This window comes from Mesoplodon densirostris, chromosome 14 (genome assembly GCF_025265405.1).
Source record: "Mesoplodon densirostris isolate mMesDen1 chromosome 14, mMesDen1 primary haplotype, whole genome shotgun sequence".
NCBI lineage: Eukaryota > Metazoa > Chordata > Mammalia > Artiodactyla > Ziphiidae > Mesoplodon > Mesoplodon densirostris.
In genome coordinates, this window is record NC_082674.1 from 42496477 (window position 1) to 42521489 (window position 25013).

Here is a 25013-nt window from a genome sequence, read left to right on the forward strand (position 1 = left end):
AAAATGGTGCAGTATAATTAGGAAATTCATGAGTCAAATTCCTGTTTATGCCTGTAATGTAAAGGCTAATCATTTGTTTGTTTTCTATAAGAAGGACTTGATTAAAGCCTCTTGCAGCAATCATTAAATAACCCTGTGCTTGAAGGATGCAGGCTCAGCTAGAACTGTGGTGTGCTAAAATCCATAATTAATGCATAGGGATGTGTGTAAATTAACAAATGAGTGTCATTTATACTAACAGTACAAATATGTTTCTTTTTTTGGGAATTACCTCCATGTTTTCTGTTAACCATTACATATTTATAAGCACAGAGCAATATAAACAGCATTCCAACAGCTACATACAGCCTCTAGTTCAGGCCATGATCTATATAAGGAGTTTTCCAACTTTTCCATAAAGGGCCAAATAGTGAATATTTTACGATTTGCAGGCCATATGATCTTTGTTGCAATTAATCAACTCTGTCATTGTAGTGTCAAAGCAGTCACAAACAATACATAAATAAATGCGTATGGCTGTGCTCAAAAAAAAACTTTATTAAAAAAATAAATACAGGCATTGGGCCAGATTTAGCCCAATGGTCTCTATGACAACAGGTAATAGTTTGCCTGACTTTGAACCATAGGCTGCTGATCCCTGACCTAGATCCTAATTCTCAGGTAGTACAATGTAGAGTATTATATTAGAAAATCATTGTTTATGCAATAGGTAAGGGTAATGGAGTATAAACCTGATATGAAAACTTGACAAGTTTCTGAACCTAAGTTATTCTGCCTCCTCAGACATAAGTTAGAAAAACCAGGACAAACTGAATTTACCACAAATTTGCTGCAAAAATCAAGTGACTCAAGATTTGAAAGCATTATGAAAAAATGCCACGTACTTACTTGTAAATATTATCATTGTGATTGTTATTATTATTATTATTATTAATTGCTCTTTTCAGCTCTATGTTTAAAGACCCCTGGAAGTCACATCTACTCTGGAATAACTTCAGAGGATGCAAACTGCATACAACTCACTCAGAGCTGCTCTAGCAATTCTAGAATTTGAGAAAGGTCAGGAAGGCTTGGGAGCCTGTGGAACTGCCATCCTAAGGCTAACACTCCCTGAAGTCAGCCCCAAGATACATTAGTCATGAGAGATGTTTTTTAAATCCTTCACCAATACATTTGGAAACACTGCAAATGACATTATAAACATATTATTACACCATGAACATCAGTACTAAAGAGATATTTGTCAAGGAGTTCTTGACAAATATGTTTGGAACACTTCTGTCCCTCTTTCAGAGATTCACAGTGCATAATCACAAACTGAAGATACTGAGATGTCCTGCAATAAATAAACTGTACACCTTTGTCCAACCCAGTATTTCTGAAACTTATTTGTGTAGAAATTCTTTGTTTTGTGGGTAAAGCCGATTAACGTTGTTCCCCAGAACACACACTGGGAAAAGCTGTCATATAGATTATTTTAGACTATTATACTCCTTTCACCCTAGGTGTAGGGAAATTGCCCCACAACTCTCACACTTAAAAGTACACACTTAGTGGGCCTCCCTGGTGGCGCAGTGGTTGAGAGTCCGCCTGCCGATGCAGGGGATACGGGTTTGTGCCCCGGTCTGGGAGGATCCCATGTGCTGCGGAGCGGCTGGGCCCGTGAGCCATGGCCGCTGGGCCTGCGCATCCGGAGCCTGTGCTCCGCAACGGGAGAGGCCACAACAGTGAGAGGCCCACATACCGCAAAAAGAAAAAAAAAAAAAAAAAAAAAAAAGTACACATTTAGCTATTTACTTACATTCCATCGTGTGTCGTTATATTGAGATTTTCACTTACAAGCAATCATGTGGGAACTAACCAAATTTGTAAGATTATTTAACCAGTATGAAAATCATAATAACCTCAATATATTTTAAAAAGGGAGACAGAGGATACATTTCAAATGTCAAATAGCTCTGATGTGAACTTTGAAAAATAACAACAAACATATCCATTGGAGACAATGTCAAGTGATAGAAAAAAAGCACTTCGTGCTTAAAGCACTAAAATCCATTAGAATCCGAATAACTCTTGCTTTTACTGAAAGCTACTTCAACTGGTCAGCAGGGAAAGAAAGTTGGAAAAAGAGCTGCATAGTCCATCAGTTTCCTATATATGGCTTCCTACTTACAAGACTTCTTCTGATGGCTTTGTTACATACTATTTAATCGAAAAAAGGCAATTTTGTTCTTATGGCAAATCCTCACTGGCCAGTGATCATCTGAGTTATGGTGCGTCTTTAATTTCCCTGTCTCTTTCCTTTACAAACAAAAATTTCTTCTACAAACAAAAATATTTTTGTCCAATGTTAATTTGGATACTAGATGTTGGAGCTAACTTCTGGAATTAAACATATAACTTACCCAAAAGCAACTTAAATCTAGAGGAAATAAACAAGATACCTTATTTCTAGCATCTAGCACAGTCCCGGACATAAACTAGGTATTCAATACATATTTGGTGAAAGAGTAAATGAAGAGATGAATCAAAGACACTTGTCAACTACTTTAGTTCAATTATACAACTATTATTTATAAATCATTTTTACTGAATAAGTTAGAGATATTTTCTTAAACTAAATATCTGATAATCCACAAAAACTGACACAAGAAAAATAATCTGTTATTACTCATTTCAACATCATAACCACTGTTTGCCCATGTACAGCAATGGAGAACTAAGATACTATTCTAGACAAGATACTAAACCCATCCATGCTACACAGACACTAGGCAGAATAAACTTTTTATTATACTGCTTAGATTATATTGCAGAGGGGAGGGAGGGGAAGATGGTGGAAGAGTAAGACACAGAGATCACCTTCCTCCCCACAGATACACTAGATTATATCTCAGAGACGATCCTAGTACTTTGAAGTATTAAAAACCATTAATACAAATCCAACATCATAAAATTCTCTTACAGATCAATAGAACAATCCTCCATCAAGTGCTTAGGACAAAGTACACATTCAAATAGAGCCACTGATATAAAAGCTATGACCGTTTCCCCTCATTTCTAATGAAATCTACATGTATAATATCTACTTAACAGTGTACTTCCTAGATTCTTTTTTTCACATCAGTTTTTTTTTATCACTCAGAGTATCAAATCTGATAGGTTTGTGCAATCTCCAAAGTATTGGTTTCATTTATTCAGACAGAAAACATGGTTCCTAACATAGCTCTTTGCCATTTATGAAACATTTGCTCATTTCAAAATAAGTTAAAAATTCATGTAATTAACCATTTTATTTTAAAATATATTAATATTTCAAAACACACTTCCCAGAACATGCTTCTAATGCATATGGTGTACATATACCACATTTTCCTTCAGTGAAAAAATAAAAGCCTTTGTTTCTAAGTGTACTGTAAAAGATTTCCTGAGGTGATTTTTGTTTTCTTTAATCTTTTAATGCATGTACCTCTTAACACTTTAATATTGACAATTTTTAAAAGCATCGTATGTCTACTATCTATTCTGAAAGAATTAATAAAATCTTCCATGGCAATTGAAAGTGATCCAAAGTTTCACATAATTAAATTAGATTTTATTTTTAAATACTTATATGCACTAATTATTGCTAATACCTAGATGCCTTTTATAAGTGAAATAGCCAGATGACAAATTAAACCATGAAAATATACTTCAACCAAATTGTGCAAGGAACACAAGTACAGTCAAAAGTTTTAAAAGATATAATAAGTGCTCTGTACAACTGTATTGAATGCGATGTCAAGAAATAAAATAATGAGAATCAAAATTACAAAATACTGATAGGCAGGTTAATATTTTCCAAAGTGTGTTCGCTTCTTTGAGGTTCACTGGTTGCTCTAGACTTATTACAATCTCTCACTGGTTTAGAGCTCACTTGCATTAAGACTTCTGATGATGGAGAGAGCACCTAATATATATGGCCCCCCAGGCTTCTAATGGACTAATAAGAATTAACAGCTTTTCTTGAACCTCAGAGCAGCCACACGATAGACAACTCTCTCTTTCAGGCAGTCGTAATTGAGCGCACTTACATTTTGTCTGTGTTTCATAGTCAAGACACCAAACTGAATTATAGAAGATTTGGAGCTTTTTTACAAGAATTAGTAGATAATTTACAATTAGGGACAACAAAAAGACACACTTCCCCCTGAACAGTTTCCACAACACTGTGAGTTTATCAAATAGGTACTTCCACGAATTCAAAATGGCTTATTCACCAATTTTAGATCTGTTCTTGGGGCACACCATGAAAACCTGCTGCAGAAACTGACAACCAGGCAGCAAAGACACCCAAAGGAATAAATACACTTAACCAGTCCAGCATGTGTTAATGAGCAGATTTATGCCTAGGACTGTGCTAAAAGGAACTTAAGAAGAGAAACCTGAAAACACATGACTATTATCACTATCTTATCCAATTTATTAAAATTATATAAATAAATTTTACTACATTCCCATTTCCAAAAGAATGCATGGAGATCAAAAGAAAACAAAAAAAATTCACTATTCAAACACACCATGCTGAGTTGAAACAGGGGTTCAGTTAAACAAACAGGATGAAAGTGTGTTTGGTTTTAAATGTGTCTAATTTAGTCACTTACCTTTTATTTCAATTCTGACGTTTCCAAGGGTCAGAAAATGACACCAAGAAATAGACTTGGCTGAACAGTTTACACATACTCATACTGAAACACATCCTTTAAAAAATCATTATTAATATAGTTACACATAAAAAATCAAACTGGGGAACACAAGGGATAGAGAAAGGCACAGTACTGATTTGATAATCCCACTTTGTCTCCAAATGAGAAAGTCTTTCTCACTCTCCTTCTTCCTGGTGCAATCCAGACATCCTGCAATGCCTTCCAGTGTGAACACGTTTCTGAGCTGATTAAATCTGTGGTTTCATTCCTACTCAGGCCTTCTATTTCCTAAGAGCTTCTCAAAGTTTCTGCAAGGAAAGGATCTTCTGACATCTTGGAGAAATTGGGAGCGCAAAATAAAAACCTTCCTGGAGAGCTTTTACTTGCACCGCCAGCAACTTGCCATGCACAAACAATTGCTAACCTTGCATTTCATAGGTTAGATATTCCTACAGATGAGTGGTTCCAGAGCCACAATCAGGTTTTTCTGGATATCATTGATGTATGTCTCACCTATTTCTTCTCAAAATGTATATGTACACGGGGCTTCCCTGGTGGCACAGTGGTTGAGAGTCCGCCTGCTGATGCAGGGGACACGGGTTCGTGCCCCGGTCTGGGAGGATCCCACATGCCGCGGAGCGGCTAGGCCTGTGAGCCATGGCCGCTGAGCCTGCACATCCGGAGCCTGTGCTCCGCAATGGGAGAGGCCACAACAGTGAGAGGCCCGCATACCGTAAAAAAAAAAAAAACAAAAAACGTGTATATGTACAAGGAAGATTCTGGGAAAACTACAATTCGACTGAAGTTTTACACCATCCACCAGGTATCTCGCTACTTTATATAAATGTGAGGGCAGAGGAGATTAATTAAAATGGGAATGTGCATGAAAGTGCTAGTTACTTATGTGTTAAGCAAAATAACAATATTGGAACCATCTCCTGGTCTAATGTTTAGAGCAACATATAAATGCTCCCAACACCTTTCCACCCATAGTTTTTTTTTCCCCAAGGTGGTAGGAAAAAGTGTCTGAGTTTTTCCTTTTCTGGAGTCTGTAAATCTTCTAAAACATGTTTCAAGACATTAGCTTCCTAAATACTTCACATAGGAAAGCTATATAGAAGGGAAAATGGAAGTGATTTGGCCTTTAAGATAGCAACCGAATATTAAAAGATAAACATTTATATATGTGAAATAATATACCTTGTTCTCACCAGTTGCTTAGAATATATATGTGACAATTCATGCTGGTTTTCATTGGAGAATAAGTTAACTCAGTGAATCTGAGTTAACTTCATGAGTTTCTTCATTTCAAGAATAAAAGAAAGCAGATGAAAAGCAAATACTAACAGTAAACTGAAGACCACATGCTATATACCTAGAGCAGGGTCTCCTCACCTTTGTTGCTACTGACATTTGGGCTGGAGAGTTCTTCTTTGTAGGGGACTGTCCTGTACATCTTAGGATGTTAAGTAGCATGCCTGGCATCTAGCCACTAAATGCCAGTAGCATCCTCCCCCAGCCCCATCACATCACCCCTAATTGAGAACCACAGATCTATAGTAAGTTGAAAGGCAAAAAAATTTTGGTAACAATAAGCACTAACATTATCTGTGGGCTTGGGTTTATGCTAACAATTTTATACAGCTGATATCTTGTTTAATAATCACAGATACAACTTCAGTTCTAATTATCATTTCTATTTTATAGAAGAAACATCAGAGTTTCCATGATATTAAATAACCTGAGAGTTCTGTTCTATAACAGGTTGTTAGCAAAATTACATAATGTCTTTGGAAAGCCAACATAACTGAACATTCCTTTCACAGATACATGGTAGAGGTCTGAAATTTTACAAGGATGCCTTAGTGCTGCTGTAATTAAAAAATACGAAGTAAAGCTTTAAGTCCCTATATGTCAGTAGTAGTATGCTGGGCGTTAATTTATCAGATTTTATTAAATTGCTCAATGCCAGCAGTTGAGATAATAATTCAGAAAGGCTAGGCTCAAAGTCCAGGATATTTCTGGGGAGACGCACCTTGAAGACAACATGAGGGCTGAAAAGGGAGGATATAAAAGATTGACTGGAGTCAACCAGTGTCAATGACAGTAGATTTAATTAAGGGAATAAATTTGTACCACCAATGAAGGCGAGAGAGTAATAAATTTTGCCTAGCTCCTTATTTATCTACAGCAATGGTTCTCAATGCAGGTAGTACTACCCCAGAAGCACAAATCTTTTAAATCTGTGATCTCATGTACGTATGTAGATTCCACACAGATGGGGGCGCTGTGCTGGCATTTAGTGGGTAATGGTCAGGGATACTAGACATCCTGAAATGCAAAGTATGCTCCACACAGCTTTCAAATGTCCAACCAGATATCCATCTAGATGAATAACCTGTTTATAATTATTTGAGCCCAGAACGTAATTTTAAGCAAATAAACACCAAGTATTTTTTGCACACTTTTATATTTTTTTCTGAATGTTGTTTTTGTTTTCATTTTAGAATGCAACCACTATGTAAACCTGGAAAAGTATAAAACTTACTTGATTTGGAAATTTACCAAGAGTTGTTCCCCAATTCAAAAAAGCGAAGTCACCAACTGCAACACCTCCAATAGTGCGAGTCACCAACATAACACACCTCCATTAGTGTGCAAATGTGGCTTCATATTTATGGAGAGTCTACACTTAGGTATAAGCAGCTGACTACCTTCTATGGCTTCTATTCTTCACATGTCTGAACACTGCATATTGAGATACAAAGAATTTCATTAAAATAGCTTTCTTTATATTCCTCCTTTATATTAATATGGAATCATATTGATTTTTTAAGTTAAGCGTTATATAATCCGTGCCATCTATCTTATTTTACTAGATTACCTTACTTATGAATTTCAATTTAGGATAGTAAAACAGGCCTCCATAAATAGGTTTTATAAGAAAAACATATTGAAACTGAGACCCTGGTAAAAGTTCTATCTTTTCTTACAGGTCCAAATACTACAACAAAAAGATAAACCTAATAAACACCCAATATTTGTAACAATGGACCAGATAATTTATCGAAAAGAGCATTCAACAGTTTAAAACTCTTTCATATGCATTATTATAGTAATTGGAAACCAGAATGCAGAATGCTTTTGTCAGTCATGCCTAACTCTTTCACCACCAAGTTTTTTAAGAACTTGCTACATGCTAGGGACAGTTGTAGCTTGTCAGAGATATAGAGGTGAACAAGTCAGGTGTGATCTATGGTACCATGGACTTCATATTTATAGCAGTGGGAGATGGAAATTAAATTAAAAAACAAACAATCTTAGTTTAAATTTAAACTGTTAAAACTATTAAAATCTTTAAAAAGAAAAGCAAAGTGCCTCTGATGAGTATACATCAGCATCAGTGTGTTTCAAAGTGTCTGTTGTGAGTTAACAGATCAGCATCCAGACCATCCAATTTGGCCCCAATCACTTCTTCAAAGCAGCTCCTGTTTTTTCTATTCTGAATCATCTTCCACCTTTCCTCACCTGTGCCAGAGCACAGTGAGCTTCACCTCCACCCTCCTCATTTGACATACTCTGCCATTTTTATTAATTATCTGTAGTGAGATAGTTTTGCCCTGTCAATCAGAAAGTTAGCTGCCAGAATGAGAAACCCATCTCCTATGCTTCCTTGTGCTCCATCATGTGCCCAGAACAGTGCCTTCCACAGAAAGTGACCCATACATAGTCAATGGAAATGGAGGAGAAAATACTAAGGGAGATGAACACTGTTACCCTGGCAAGATTATGGCAGACAAATGAGAGATTTAAGAGAATGACTTTAATTTTCCTTTAATAATTCATTTCCACTTCCTGATGGAATGCAGACTAGGGTAAGCATGGACCCATTACGGACACCAGATCCACTGAACAGAGTTCAAATCCTGATTCAGCCACTTATTATTAGAAGCGTAAGCAAATTCCTCAATGTCTCTGAGTCTCAGTTTCCCAATAGAGAGCATTATGAGGTTTATGAGGTTGTTACAACATAATGTTTCAGAAGCACTTAGCAAATTTTTTGGAGTACAGTAAGTGGTCAATTGTAGCTCCATTTTTCAGGTTTAGCAGCTGTGTTTACACTGTTGGAAGCAAATGGTCTAAGTATTCTATATGTGATTGGGCCATACCAATTACATCATATATCATCTAAAAATTGAAATAGAAAAAGAAAAGCTGTTAAAATAAGACAAGTCTTATAATATGTCTGCATTCAATCAACAAATTTGAGTCATACCAACTGTTATTACATGGGGTAAGGTGTGTAGTTTAGAAATAAAATGTATATTTCTCAAAGGTAAGAAGTCCCACCTTGGGGACAAATACATAGATTAATTGATTACAAACAACTTTTAACAGCTGAATCAATACTTTCTATGCATTATATTTAGGAAGTCCTTAGCCCACACTCCCGTACATTCAGACACACGAAAGCAACAGTTTTTTAAAATGGTACCCAGAGGCCTAAAGTATTCATTCATTTTAACGAGGTTAATCATTTCTTCCTCTACCTGAGGAGAAATGATATATACAAGTTGTAGACATTATGTGCCATCAAATTTCACTTCTTATGTTCATTATATCATATCATGCTTATGCCATGATATGTTTTATTTTTCCAAATGAAAATCAAAAATCACAGCATAACACTGTTGCTCAACTCCAATTTAACACAATTATTTTAAAGCTACTCTGCCAATTCTTTTGAAAGGATGGGAGTACATGTACCACATTATGGAGACTTCAGTCCCCAAGCTGCCTACATGTTACTGCCAACACTGTTTTCACTACAGAGCTTGCAGAGAGAACTTCAGTTGACACAAATTCTACCCACAAATAGCATGATGCAGGGCTGTTTCAGCAGATAACGGAGTAGATCAGGGACATCCAGAAATTGAGGAACTGACAGATGTCCTTGAGTGGGGTAAATACTTGAGAAAGGTCTAGTAGAATTGGGAAGGGAACATGGATGAGTGGATGGTGATGCAGGGAGTTTAGTAGTACACAGTGAGAAGAATTCTAGGAAAACAGAGAAGCAGGCAAGAAAGCAGTAGCAGGGACCTAGGGCAAAAGGGTTTTGGTCCTAAGGCTTGGGATTCGAGGTTGAATTTCATTATTCATAAACTGGGAACCAAGACTACGATGGAGTTTCTATAAACTGGGTACTTGGTAGGAGCTTCTTCACAAAGAAAAGTGCTTGGTATCTAAAACTAGGATTCACCATCAGAGTGTCAGAGCAAAATGATATACCCTATATTACCTGACTGGATCAGGATGGTCCCAGGACTTTCAGATGGGAGATAAACTGACTTATTTAGCTACGAAGACTGATTAAAGTGGCACTCACATGTGGGGTGCAGCAGGTAAGGAAAGACAGCTGTGGAAGGAGAACAAAGGGAAGGAACCAGGTGCAAGAGTGTATTGCTTTCAATCCCATTCATTCTCTCTCTCTCACACACACACATACACACACACACACACGGAAACATAATGGTCTGGCTAGGGAAGCAGCATTTTATTTATTTATTTATTTAAATTTTTGAATTTTATTTTACTTTTTTTACAGCAGGTCCTTATTTGTCATCAATTTTACACACATCAGTGTACACATGTCAATCGCAATCGCCCAATTCATCACACCACCACCCCCCACCACTTTCCCCCCTTGTTGTCCATACGTTTGTTCTCTACTTCTGTGTCTCAATTTCTGCACTGCAAACTGGTTCATCTGTACCATTTTTCTAGGTTCCACATATATGCGTTAATACACAATATTTGTTTTTTTCTTTCTGACTTACTTCACACTGTATGACAGTCTCTAGATCCATCCACGTCTCTACAAATGACCCAATTTTGTTCCTTTGTATGGCTGAGTAATATTCCATTGTATATATGTACCACTTCTTCTTCATCCATTCGTCTGTCAATGGGCATTTAGGTTACTTCCATGACCTGGCTATTGTAAATAGTGCTGCAATGAACATTGGGGTGCAGGTGTTTGAATTGTGGTTTTTCTGGGTATATGCCCAGTAGTGGGATTGCTGGATCATATGGTAATTCAATTTTTAGTTTTTTAAGGAACCTCCATACTGTTCTCCACAGTGGCTGTATCAATTTACATTCTCACCAACAGTGCAAGAGGGTTCCGTTTTCTCCAGCATTTGTTGTTTGTACATTTTCTGATGATGCCCATTCTAACTGGTGCGAGGTGATACCTCATTGTGTTTTTTTGTTTTTGTTTTTTTTTCAGTACGTGGCCCTCTCACTGTTGTGGCTTCTCCCATTGCGGAGCACAGGCTCCAGATGCACAGGTTCAGCAGCCATGGCTCACGGACCTAGCCGCTCCACAGCATGTGTGATCTTCCCAGACCAGGGCATGGACCAGTGTCCCCTGTATCGGCAGGCGGACTCTCAACCACTGAGCCACCAGGGAAGCTCCCTCATTGTAGTTTTGATTTGCATTTCTCTAATGATTAGTGATGTTGAGCAGATTTTCATGTACTTCTTGGCCATCTGTATGTCTTCTTTGGAGAAATGTCTATTTAGATCTTCTGCCTATTTTTGGATTGGGTTGTTTGTTTTTTTAATATTGAGCTGCATGAGCTGTTTATATATTTTGGAGATTAATCCTTTTCCGTTGATTCGTTTGCAAATATTTTCTCCCATTCTGAGGGTTATCTTTCCGTCTTGTTTATGGTTTCCTTTGTCGTGCAAAAGCTTTTAAATTTCACTCGGTCCCATTTGTTTATTTTTGTTTTTATTTCCATTAGTCTAGGAGGTGGATCAAAAAAGATCTTGCTGTGATTAATGTCAAAGAGTGTTCTTCCTATGTTTTCCTCTAAGAGTTTTATAGTGTCTGGTCTTACATTTAGGTCTCGAATCCATTTTGAGTTTATTTTTGTGTATTATGTCAGGGAGTGTTCTAATTTCATTCTTTTACATGTAGCTGTCCAGTTTTCCCAGCACCACTTATTGAAGAGACTGTCTTTTCTCCATTGTATATCCTTGCCTCCTTTGTCATAGATTAGTTGACCATAGGTGCGTGCGTTTACCTCTGGGCTTTCTATCCTGTTCCACTGATCTATGTTTCTGTTTTTGTGCCAGTACCATATTGTCTCGATTACTGTAGCTCTGTAGTATAGTCTGAAGTCAGGGAGTCTGATTCCTCCAGCTCCGTTTTTTTCCCTCAAGACTGCTTTGGCTATTCGGGGTCTTTTGTGTCTCCACACAAATTTTAAGATTTTTTAGCTCTAGTTCTGCAAAAAATGCCATTGGTAATTTGATAGGGATTGCGTTGACTCTGTAGATTGCTTTGGGTAGTGTAGCCATTTTCACAATATTGATTCTTCCAATCCCAGAACGTGGTATATCTCTCCATCTGTTGGTATCATCTTTAATTTCTTTCATCAGTGTCCTATAGTTTTCCGCATACAGGTCTTTTGTCTCCTTCGGTAGGTTTATTCCTAGGTATTTGATTCTTTTTGTTGCAATGATAAACGGGAGTGTTTCCTTAATTTCTCTTTCACATTTTTCATAATTAGTGTATAGGAATGCAAGAGATTTCTGTGCTAATTCTGTATCCTGCATCTTTACCAAATTCATTGATTAGCTCTAGTAGTTTTCTGGTGGCATCTTTAGGATTCTCTATGTATAGTATCATGTCATTTGCAAACAGTGACTGTTTTACTTCTTCTTTTACAAATTGTATTCCTTTTATTTCTTTTTCTTCTCTGATTGCCGTGGCTAGGACTTCCAAAACTTTGTTGAATAATAGTGGTGAGAGTGGACAACCTTGTCTTGCTCCTGATCTTAGAGGAAATGCTTTCAGTTTTTCACCATTGAGAATGATGTTTGCTGTGGGTTTGTCATATATGGCCTTTATTATGTTGAGGTAGGCTCCCTCTATGCCTGCTTTCTGGAGAGTTTTTTTTTTTTTTTTTTTTTGCGTTATGCGGGCCTCTCACTGTTGTGGCCTCTCCCATTGCAGAGCACAGGCTCCGGACATGCAGGCTCAGCAGCCATGGCTCACAAGCCCAGCCGCTCCGCAGCATGTGGGATCTTCCCGAACCAGGGAACGAACCCCTGTTCCCTGCATCGGCAGGCGGACTCTCAACCACTGCGCCACCAGGGAAGCCCCCTCTGGAGAGTTTTTATCACAAATGTGTGTTGAATTTTGTCAAAAGCTTTTTCTGCATCTATTGAGATGATCATATGGTTTTTATTCTTTAATTTGTTAATATGGTGTATCACATTGATTGATTTGCATATATTGAAGAATCCTTGCATCCCTGGGATAAATCCCACTTGATCGTGGTGTATGATCCTTTTAATGTGTTGCTGGATTCTGTTTGCTAGTATTTTGCTGAGGATTTTTACATCTATATTCATCAGTGATATTGGTCTGTAATTTTCTTTTTTTGGAGTATCTTTGTCTGGTTTTGGTATCAGGGTGATAGTGGCCTCATAGAATGAGTTTGGGAGTGTTCCTTCCTCTGCAATTTTTTGGAAGATTTTGAGAAGGATAGGTGTTAGCTCTTCTCTAAATGTTTGATAGAATTCACCTGTGAAGCCATCGGGTCCTGGACTTTTGTTTGTTGGAAGATTTTTAATCACAGTTTCAATTTCATTACTTGTGACTGGTCTGTTAATATTTTCTATTTCTTCCTGGTTCAGTCTTGGAAGGTTATATCTTTCTAAGAATTTGTTCATTTCTTCCAGGTTGTCCATTCTATTGGCATAGAGTAGTAGTCTCTTAGGATGCTTTGTATTTCTGCAGTGTCTGTTGTAACTTCTTAGGGAAGTAGCATTTTAATCCATACCTGACCTAAGCCACTACTTATACAATAAGAAATATAAAGTGAAGGCTGCAAATAATTATATACCAGAGATGTTATGAACAGGATGAAAATCATAGTTCACAAAACAGTAAATAAAAAACAGGAGAGGCAACACTTGGGCCTGACTGCCACCAGCAGTGTACATTACAGCTCTTCAGTGGAGTCCAAAGAGTAATTATAGAGACGTGAGTTAAACTCTGTAAGTGGTGGTGACACAGCATTTAATGCGATAATCTATTTCACCATCATGTTCCTTCCTTAAGAGGAAAATTTTAAACTAGGCTTTTTTTAAAAAGTGAGGTGGCACATATGCCAGTTTAAAAGTGAACTTTAGGGGCTTCCCTGGTGGCGCAGTGGTTGAGAGTCCGCCTGCCGATGCAGGGGACACGGGTTCATGCCCCGGTCTGGGAGGATCCCACATGCCGCGGAGCGGCTGGGCCTGTGAGCCATGGTCGCTGAGCCTGCGCGTCTAGAGCCTGTGCTCCGCAAGGGGAGAGGCCACAACAGTGAGAGGCCCACATACCGCAAAAAAAAAAAAAAAAAAGTGAACTTTATTAATAAACCACATAGGAAAGCTTCTCAAAGCTCCCCTAAAACTGTGGCAGAGGATCATAAATAAATATATCTATTGCCTGTATAACAAGAGCAATTGAAGGAAGACTAGTCAGCCTCTTCCAAACTTTCTCAGCAAAAGCCACTGATTTTCCACATTACAGTTTTTGGCCAATAAATTAACATATATTAATCTAACACTGCTATATAAAAGATGCTATGCCAGGTACTATAAGCTACTAGAAAAAGAAAAAGTATGTTTCCTACCTACAAATTTAGAATTTAATTAGGAGGCAAAACATACTCAGAATAATTGATTTAAAAAATGAATTTTATAAAGTCTAGGAGAAAGTGCCAAAGGTGTTGAGCATGAAAGATATCAAAGAGTTTAACATCATAGGAAAAGCTTCAGAGTGAATGAGGGTATGTATTTGGATAAACATATTCCTTCCTTCAACCTGGATTGTCTTCTACCACATTAAACGGTAACAAGAAGATATCCTTTTTTTCAGTCTGAGTACATCTTTGGATGCACCAGTGTGTCCTGATACACTAGACAAAACTCAGTGTGAAATCCTGTGGCCACTCTGATCATTCCTCCAACCTGGCTTGACATTTGGTGTCAAACTGAAAGTTCTCACATAGTTTTTTTTTTTTTTTTTTTTTTTACTATTATTTCAGGCCTGGCACACAGGATCCAAGAACAGAATTTACCATTCAGCACACACTTACCCTATAGGCTAGAGAGATGCTGTGTGGTTTGCACATATTAGCTCATCTACTGCAACCACCCCAGGAGACAGGAACCATTACTGTGGCATTTTCATATACGAGGAAATAACAGAGAGGTTAAGCAACTGGTTTATAGCCAAACAGCTAGATAATGCCTGCATTGAGATTTCAAATTCCACTGGATGGATATGACAGAGCTGGCTTTTATATCTCCTGAGAACATTTTTATAGAAAAGGCAACACTTCATTCTCATACAGCACTTGGCACTTAATCTTGGAAATAGAAAGTGATAATTATTTGAGGGTCAAAAGATTGAATATATAAATGAATGAAATATGCAGCTTCCCAGCCAGTTCTGTAGCAGCAGATTAGGGTGCAGGGTCAAATTTTCCCTAGAGACCTGCCTGGCAAGAGCTGGGTTAGCAAAATACATGAAACACACATGTAGGGAAAACAGTGTTGGAGAACCAGTGGCTGTCTCTGCCCTAGAAACTCAGATTCTTTGTAGGCATCAGAAGAGAAAATGTTCAGCTAGTTCTTACCACAAAGCAAGGCTCATATGTATACTTCTAGTGACTTACTTAGTAAGTGATGGACTTAAATAGTATTTAAAAGCTAAGATTTAACATTTACAGAGCTTGTGTTCCATTAACTGTTCTAAATGCTTTATATATGGTACCTCATCTCATCCTAGTGCAAACTCTATGTGGAAGTACTACCATCAGCCCATGTGTACCTGTGGGGGACTCTCAGGTACAGAAAGACCAAGTCTCTTCCCCCAAATCACTCAGCTAATAAGAAACAGAGTCTGGATTCAAACACAGGCAGTCTGACTCCAGAATCCACACTTTTGTCATGATACCTTACCATCCTTTAATAAGAAGTGAGAAGAATGACATGAAAGATGCAATTGAGGGTGCGTGGGATTCAAATACATTAGGCAAACTGTTATCTAAACTTGGAATATCAGAGTAGTTATTGTCATGGCTTCTTTGTGCAATACTTCTCTCTTAAGATCTGTGCTCTTGTGTAAACCCCTATTGTTAGACCAAAAATAAGAATTCAGGAGAGAATTTGGTGGTCAGGATGGTATACGTAAGCATCCGGATAAGTCTGGTTTCAAATTATGGCTATGGCACTTATTAGCTATGTGTCCTTGAGCAAGTTATTTAATATATCCCAGCTTCTTTTTTGGGGGAAGGGGTATAAAAGGGGAATCATAATTATATCTACCTTAAAGTTGTGGTGAGGTTATAAAGTTCTCAGTCAAGGGAGATTATGCTCCCATATAGCATTTTTGATTCCCATAACCAGGAGGGGATGTTACTGGCATCTAGTGGGTAGAGGCCAAGGATAACGCTAAACACCCTGCAATGCACAGAACAGTCCCACAACAAAAAGTTACCCAGTCCAAAATGTCAATAGCCAGTAAGTTGAGAAACTCTGGTCAAATGTACATTTGAAGTACGCCTGGCATAACATTAACAATCAACAAATTTTGTCTGTTGCCTTTTACTGTTGCCTTACTGTATGCACAAAATTCATGAACTGATTAGGCCAAAGTTTTAAATACTAAAGACTAAAGGATTTTTATTCTTTCTTTAATCCAGGAGAGAAAAGTGACTTCAACTTACATAAGTATTGAGTCCTTCTGTGAATCGTTTTTTATGATTCTTCCCACACGTTAAATAAAACTAAATTTTAAATGACATTTAAAACAGTTGGTGACTTATACTATGATTCTGGCCCTGAAGTCTCGGTAGCTTATAACTGATTTACTGATTCTGGCCCTGAAGTCTTGGTACTTATAACTGATTTACAATATTCACTGGGAACAGTGGAAAACTTTTTAGGAATGAAGGCAAAAGAAGCCCACTGAAAGGTTTGTTTTTGTAGTAGAAACCTTCCATTCCTCTCTCCCCACTTCTGAAGTAACTTGCAATATTTATTTAAGAAAACACTAGAGGACTTCCCTGCAGTGGTTCAGTGGTTAAAAATCCGCCTGCCAATGCAGGGGACACAGGTTCGAGCCCTGGTCCAGGAAGATCCCACATGCTGCGGAGCAACTAAGCCCATGTGCTACAACTACTGAGCCTGCATGCCACAACTACTGAAGCCCACACACCTAGAGCCCGTACCCCGCAACAAGAGAAGCCACCGCAATGAGAAGACTCTGCACCACAACGAAGAGTAGCCCCCGCTCACTGCAACTAGAGAAAGCCTGCACACGGCAATGAAGACCGAACACCAAAAATAAATAAATAAAATAAATTTTAAAAAAGAAAAAAAAGAAAGAAAAGAAAACACTAGAGATCAGAATCCTCTATATACTTGTCTTGCTCAATTGCTCTGAGTAGCTGTCTTTCTGGGCCAAGGGTTCTTTTTTTTCCCCTAAAGGCTCAGTCCTGGAAATTGGACTGTTTTCCTGAAATAGCTGGAAATATGCATATCAGGAAATATGGTCAAGAGAACAGGAGGCTCCCATGTTCAACACAGAGGACAGCTGTAAAGTAACATTCCGTGCTTTGCAGTTCAACAATAACACGTTTACTGTGTACTCAGCACTGTGTTAGATATAAGTGTAAGCACCAGGGACTCTCAAATAGTGGCTTTTGTCAAGTTGGATCTCTAGGCCTTCATTTCAGCTCTCAGAAGTTAACATAAGTACTATTTCTAAACTGATAGCTTGCATTCTTTCTTTATGCTTTCTGCCAGAAACATATCCTTAAAAAAACCTATCACTGGAAGATGCTACTGTAGTGGACTTGCTTTTTAAGTTCATTTTCAAAGTGTTTGTTACTATTCCACAGAAAGACAACCAATCTTCATATATTGATCTTGTATCTTACAACCTTGCTGAACTCATTAGCTCTAATAGTTTGTGTGTGTGTGTGTCTGTGTGTGTGCATGAGTGCGTGCATGTGTGTGGTTTCCTTAGGATTTTCTGTATTCAAGATAATACAATCTGCAAGTACAGATAGTTTTATTTCTTCCTTTCATACTGGATGCCATTTTCTTACCAAATTGTCCTGGATAGAACATTCAGTACAATGCTGAAGAGAAGTGTCATGAGTGGACATCCCTTAAAGAAAATGTGATATGTGTATCACATATTATCCAACCTTAAAAGAAAATCCTGCCATTGAGGACAATATGGATGAACCTAGAGGTCATTATGTTAAGTGAAATAAGCCAGGCAGAGAAAGACAAATACTGCACGTTATCACTTAATATATGGAATCTACAAAGAAGTCAAACTCAGAAGCAGAGAGTAGAAGAGTGGTTGCCAGGAGCTGCGGGGAGGAGGACATAGGGACAGGTAGGTAAAAGGGTACAAACTTTCAGTTACACGATGAATACGGTCTGAGGGTCTAATGTATAGAACGGTGACTATAGTTGATAATGATAATTCTATACTGCATTACTGAAATTTGCCAAAAGACTAGATCTTAAACATTCTCATACACACAAGAAATGTAAATATGTCAGGTGATAGACGTATTAATTGTGGGAATCCTTACACAATGTATATGTATATCAAATCATCATACTGCACACTTGAAATATACTGAATTTTGTTTGTCAATAATACTTCAATAAAGCTGGGGAAAAAAGAGTAGGCATCCTGTCTAGTTCCTAATCTTAGGGGAAGAGTGAACATTCAGTCTTTCATCATTAAGTATGATCTCAGCTGTGGGTTTTCCATAAATACTCTTTATCAGGTTGAACGAGTTTCCTTCTATTCCTACTGTGCCATGAGTTTTTTTAGTCTGGTTCTTTGTTTACTTAAACTAGAAATGGACGTTATATTTTGTCAAATGCTTTCTTGTTTTTAACCTCTATTGAGATGATCATACGATTTCTTGTTTTTCTTTTTTAATTTACTAATATGATAATTTGCAGTGAATCATTTCCAAATGTTAAACCAACACTGCATTCTAAATCCTCGTTAGTTGTGACGTAGTATCATTTTTACATATTGTTGGTCTACATTTATCAAACTTTTGTTTAGAATTTTTGTCCCTATATTGATGAGAAATATTGGTCTATAGTTTTCTTTTATTTAAATTACTTTGTCTAGTTTTGATATCAGTATACTAAAAAAAGACAGACAATAACAAGTATTGGTGAGGATTTGGAGAAATTAGAGCCCTCATAAATTACTGATTAGAATGTAAAATGGTGCAGCTGCTTTAGAAAATAGTCTGGTAGGTTCTCAAAGCATTAAATATAGAGTTACCATAAGATGCAGCAATTCCACACTTAGGTATATACTCAAGATAACTGAAAACATATGTTTACATAAAAACTTGTTCATGAATGTTTACAGCAGCTTTATTCATAACAGCCAAAATGTGGAAACAACTCAAAAATACATCAACTGATGAATGGATAAACAAAATGTGGTATATTCATAGAGCCAGATATTATTCACCTACAAATAAGAATAAAGCACTAATAGATGCTACAACATTAAGACCTTGTGTTAAGTGAACAAAGTCAGACACAAAGGCCACATATTGTATAATTCCATTATATTAAATGTCCTGAATAGGCAAATCCGTACAGTCAGAAAGTAAATTACATAATGGTTATGAGGGGCTGGGTGGAGGAAGAACGGGGGTGACTGCTAGTCGGTATGGGGTTTCTTTCTGAGTGATGAGAATGCTCTAGAATTAGACAGTAGTGGCAGCTGCACAATCTTAAGAATATGCTAACACCCACTGAATTGTTTGCTTGAAAAGTAAATCTTATGGTATATGAATTATATCTCAGTTTTAAAAGTCATGTGTGTATACACACACACACACTCACACACACAATGATTTTATCACATGTATCACAATTATTTTCAAAAAGCATGGAATTTAAAAATGGAAGTAACACTGCCTTATAGCTCATGCTAACATCCTATTTTAGCAAATGAAAACTTGAGGCCTAGAGAAATGAAGTGACTTGACAAAATCACACAGCGAGTTACACAGAATTTTTTTTTTGTAATTACCTGTGGTCCCTGACTGCTTCCAGAACTATTTCCTTACACGTGAACATTCTCCAATGTTGAAAGTATTAGACAAAAACAAAGGAAAACTAAAAACATATTAACTCCAAAACGCCTACTTCCTTGACGACTCCCTTGTTGCCAAAATAATTTTTTTCAAGTCAGTTTGCTTTTTTCTTAAGTTGTAACAAATGCCCTTTGTGGTAGAGTTTAGTATTAAGAACATTAACAAATCTATCATCTTGCTCAGAAAGTGACCCACATTGAAAAATTCTAAGTGGATACAATCAATGTTATTCTCCCTTATCTTACAGATGAGAAAATAAACAATAAGCTTCAGACATTTGTTTTCATAAAAAGATTAGCCTGAAAGAGAATGTCAGATCTGCACTCTGTAAGGTGCTAATTTTTCATATCAGATAGAGACAGAAGCTCTTAAAAGGACTTAGGCATTCTTTTTCCAAGCTCCCTCCCTCCTTCTCTCCCTCTTTTTTTCCCTCCCTCCCTCCTTTCTTCCTCTTCTTCTATCAGACTTTTCTAAAGTAGTCATCTCTACTTGGCATAAATACAATGAGAATGTACTCAGCATTTAAACAATATGAAAACTGCAGCCTTGTTTTGAAAAAATAATCAACCCTTAACAAGAAGAATTACCAAAAATCAGTACTGGGAAGAACCCTAAGCTAGTGAAGGTAGTGCACACAAGGACACAAATTTTAAAATCTGGAATGGAGGAAGTATATATGGCATCCATGGAAGGACATGACAAATCTCTGAATTTCTAGACTTTGCTCACTCTCAGGATTAGCCTGTAGCTTCTGAGACCTAAACTTGGGGAATCCTGGTGCCAGGAGAGAGACCTCAAGATATTTATACTTTGCATCTGGGCCCATATCAAGACTCTTAGGACTCTTCTACCTAGTGTATGTTCAAGACAGTTTCTAAAAAAGTATTCTATTTACATTCCCATAGAGTTGCATAGATTAACCTGGCTTTACTTTTTTGCATCAGGTGCTTAAAAAAATCAGGGCTAAAGTAACTTAATCTCAAATTGACAGTGGGATGATTGTTTTCATGATTATAATGGTATATTACATCTTAGTCTCAGAAATTCAGCTAACGTTTTTCTCCTTTTAACTCTGCTACAATTGAGACAAATTCATTATTTTATTTCTCTTCTGGACATTATGAAGTTGCATGCAAATCAAGGAATTAGAGTCCTGCCCTAATGTGATATACACTGGCTTGTTCTGAAGAGAAATGGGCCCTTAAAAGCATGTTGGTCACGAATATGCATGACCCATGCAGTCACTCGAATTAGTAGACCGAACTGAATGAATTGTACAGTTATGACAGTTTCAGATTGTAGTTTGAGAATTCTCACTGAATTTGACTTACCACAATTTATCTAATAGGGAGAATAAATATTTGTGTTTAAATTCTATAAATAAACAGGAAAAAATCAATAGAAAACTAGTGAAGTTTTTTTTTAATATGGTATATCTTGTCTATAATCATTGAGAAGAATTATAGAAACTTATTTCCAAAACACTTCATGCTGATTCACAACAAGGCAGGGTGCCTTCTTATTTGTTTGTTGTCTCTACAGTACAGACACAGTTTTGTAAACACAAGACTTTTTGTGAGTTAGCTCTTAATATACCCAACTGCCATATTCTGACACTATTATGCATTTAAATACACAGCCAAATATATATGGAAATTACCAGAACGTATATTTGTAAATAACTTTGTAAAGATTACTTCCCAAAATGAAATAACTTATGCTTAAACATATTTGAAGAATACAAAACAGATTCTATTTCTTGTAAATGTAATTTCCAGTATGCTAGCAGGCTAGATTTAGATGTTTAACCAAAACAGTAAAAACAATAAGAGCAAACACAAACCAAAACCACAAGTGCATATTTCCAAGAAATTTACCATTCTTTACTGAATTTGCACAAATTAACTTGTAGCTTAGAAGTCAAAATGTGATATAAAAATAATATAGTAGGGGCTTCCCTGGTGGCGCAGTAGTTGAGAGTCCGCCTGGTGATGCAGGGGACACAGGTTCGTGCCCTGGTCCGGGAAGATCCCACATGCCGCGGAGCGGCTGGGCCCGTGAACCATGGCCGCTGAGCCTGAGTGTCCGGAGCCTGTGCTCTGCAACGGGAGAGGCCGCAACAGTGAGAGGCCGGTGTACCGCAAAAAAAAAAAAAAAAAAAAATATATATATATATATATATATATAGTATAAACATGTCTCTTTTTAATCCTTAAATCTGTCCTATTGTTATCATTTTTAGGTGAGTAGTACATTAACTAAAATAAGGTTTTGTAAAAATTAGCTAACACGTATTTGGGACAAATGAGCATGCATCTTTTTTTTTTTTTTAACTAGTTGTCCCTTTTTTTTTTTAAAGACTTTGTTTTCTTTGTTGTTGTACAAATCACAATTATGAGATTGTCCTCTCTCTCTTTTTTTTTTTTTCGGCTATGGCCCTGCATGTGGGATCTTAGTTCCCTGACCAAGGATTGAACCCGCACCCCCTGCAGTGGAAGCATGGAGTCTTAACCACTGAACCACTGGGGAAGCCCCCAGCATGCATCTTTTGACTACTCACTATTTACAGGTATGCTGATATGGATATATGACCTTTAGAAATTATATGTCCATTGACTGAACTATAATTACTGTTTCATGTCCATTATATTAATTTCTCTCAGTAGACCTGTGCAGTGGCTTGAGTGTACGTTATAATGTCCCCTTTACAAATAAGAAAACTGAATCTTGAAAAAGTTATCCACTAAGGATCAGAATTCAGTTCTAGATTCCAATTTTCTTCTAGACACCATGAGAGAAATGACGTGCAAAGAAGTGTGAATTACTGAGTATATACTTAAGAATTCTTAGGATAGAACCAGTATGTAGTGGTTTCAAAATGCTTAACCTCAAACAAATTTCCCCTTTCTCTACAGTGCCTCTCTAGACACATTTTCAACATTCCATAAAGTTAAAATAGAGCAGAAATGTGATTAGGTGAGAGCAAATCACTGCGATTTTGTGAAAGGAAACTGCTTTTCAAGGATTCAGTTGTTGGTTTTTTTTAAATGATAAAAAAGAATCCCATTTGGACATTACTATGCTTTTTTTACTATATTCATTTATTCTCTTCCTTTTTATAAGAACATAATAAATCAAGCATAATATTTGAAAGCTGGCACCTCCTTATTGTTTTAGGATACCATCCTTCCTTGCAGGGTATCATTTTGGGAACCAGAGTCTTAGTTCCTCAGTTAGGATAAGAAGTCCTGTATAGGTTTCCAAAACGTAAACAGGTTTTATTATCATTGCATTACCCAAGATTAGAATAGATACCTTTCTAACTGGCAGCAATGAAATTACATGATCCCTTTAAAAGAATGCTTCTTTTGATTAAAAAAAACCCTAGACAAAATACAAATAATGATTTTGTGAAATATTCAACTGTTATTATTTGCCAGAATGTATTCCAAACATACTCAGGGGCCTGTGCTGCTACAAGATTTTTAATAAATAATGATAATTACCATAACCTGTGTGTTTAAGCTATGCCAACTGATTTACATACACTGTTTTACTTAAACCTTACAATAATTCTAGGCTGTAAAACCATAGGCAGATGAAGCTAAGAGAGGATAAAATTTTCTAAGTCTCATATCTAAATAGAGCTTGTGTTTGAGCCATGGTTTGTCCACCACCATTTCTTTCGCACATAAGGTGGAAAGTTTCCATTCCTGGAGAGTATCATGGCTCAGCTCTTTAGCTGCATGTAACATCTTAGTGAGTCTCTTCCTGTCTGATGTGTTGGAAGCAAACCAACATATAAAAAAGACCTGTTATGATTAGACATAAGTCCCTAATTACTAACAGTCTTCAGTATTCTGTAGATATTAACTCATAAGTGAATACATAATTACTTAGCATTTCTATACAAAAATCACTTCCTTTGGATGGTATGTTCATCCTTTTCCATGCCTTCATAATTCCAATCTGAGCAGAACTCACAACAATCCTGCCACAAGCAGCCTTCCCACATATCCCTTCCCCTACCCCATCCACATACTTAAGAACTTTTATGAGTTCACATTTGTCTTCAAGTTTTGTGCTAAATTCCAACTTTCTTCCCAAAGTTTCATTTTGACCCTAAGACCTAGTGTAGTCTTAGTGTGTTTATCTATGTCTCTCCCACCTATTCATTCCTCAAAATTGCTTTCACTGGTAATTATTTTTTAAAAAAATATTTTAAAATGTTTACCCTTGATTCTGGATTGTCATCTAGTTCACAGCTTCTAAAACTAACATGTATACAAATTTCTGGGATATATTGTTAAAATGTAGATTCTTTCTCAGTACGTGTGGATTGAACATTAAGATTTTGCATTTCTAACAAAATCTCAAGTGACGTTGATGTTTCTGATTCCTGGACAACACTTTAAGGAATAAACAGTAAAAAACCACTACAAAAAAGTTATACATAAGATGGATTCATCATTCGTTTTATGTAACTCTTCTATACTGCTCAAGGGTGTAGCTATTGATCTAATCCATATGGTTATTGGTTGCAAAGAACGTTATACATAAACATATAGCTACAGTGAATATATAAGTTCTAGACAGGTAAATTAAAAATAAAGAATATAATATGATCAATTTGGATTCACCTATACCATTTGGAGAAAAGCTACATAATATACTTAGTCAGACCACACATTCTGGCCAATAATTCTGGCACTGAGGATGGTGTCTACCTGAGAATAAATGGCCTCGAATGGTGATCCATACTCTGAGCATTTGTGGTACTAAATCAGGGTCAATAAATGGGGATTTTATTAATTCTTTTCCTAGGAAGAAAAAGATCATTGTATATATGAAGAGACAAACATATTTTCCATGGAACAGGGTTTATTCTTATGTATACCATCTGTTACATTTGCGAATCTACAAAATTTTCTATTAGTTATTAATTATAGCTGAAGACAATTTCTAGAGTAGGCTTGATGGTTAAAAAAATAGAAAGTAAATTTAAAATTTAAAGGCAATGTAAGAAATCTCAAGCATTTGGAGAACAAGCTGGCATTTGCCCTTGAAGTACCTTTTTTAACATATGAAGTGATTCTGA

General features: G+C 36.8%; 1 protein-coding gene across 19 annotated transcripts in view; it reads right to left on the reverse strand.

Annotated features, from left to right (window-relative positions):
• NRXN1 (neurexin 1) overlaps positions 1–25013 on the reverse strand; it is a 1137515-nt gene that overhangs the window by 1052294 nt on the left and 60208 nt on the right. The window contains exon 4 of one of the 19 annotated variants that reach the window (XM_060116666.1): positions 17443–17455. The exons of the other annotated variants lie outside the window; for them this stretch is intronic. Coding sequence (XP_059972649.1) covers positions 17443–17455 — 13 coding nt within the window. The remainder of the gene's footprint in view (positions 1–17442; positions 17456–25013) is intronic. 19 annotated transcript variants of the gene reach the window in all.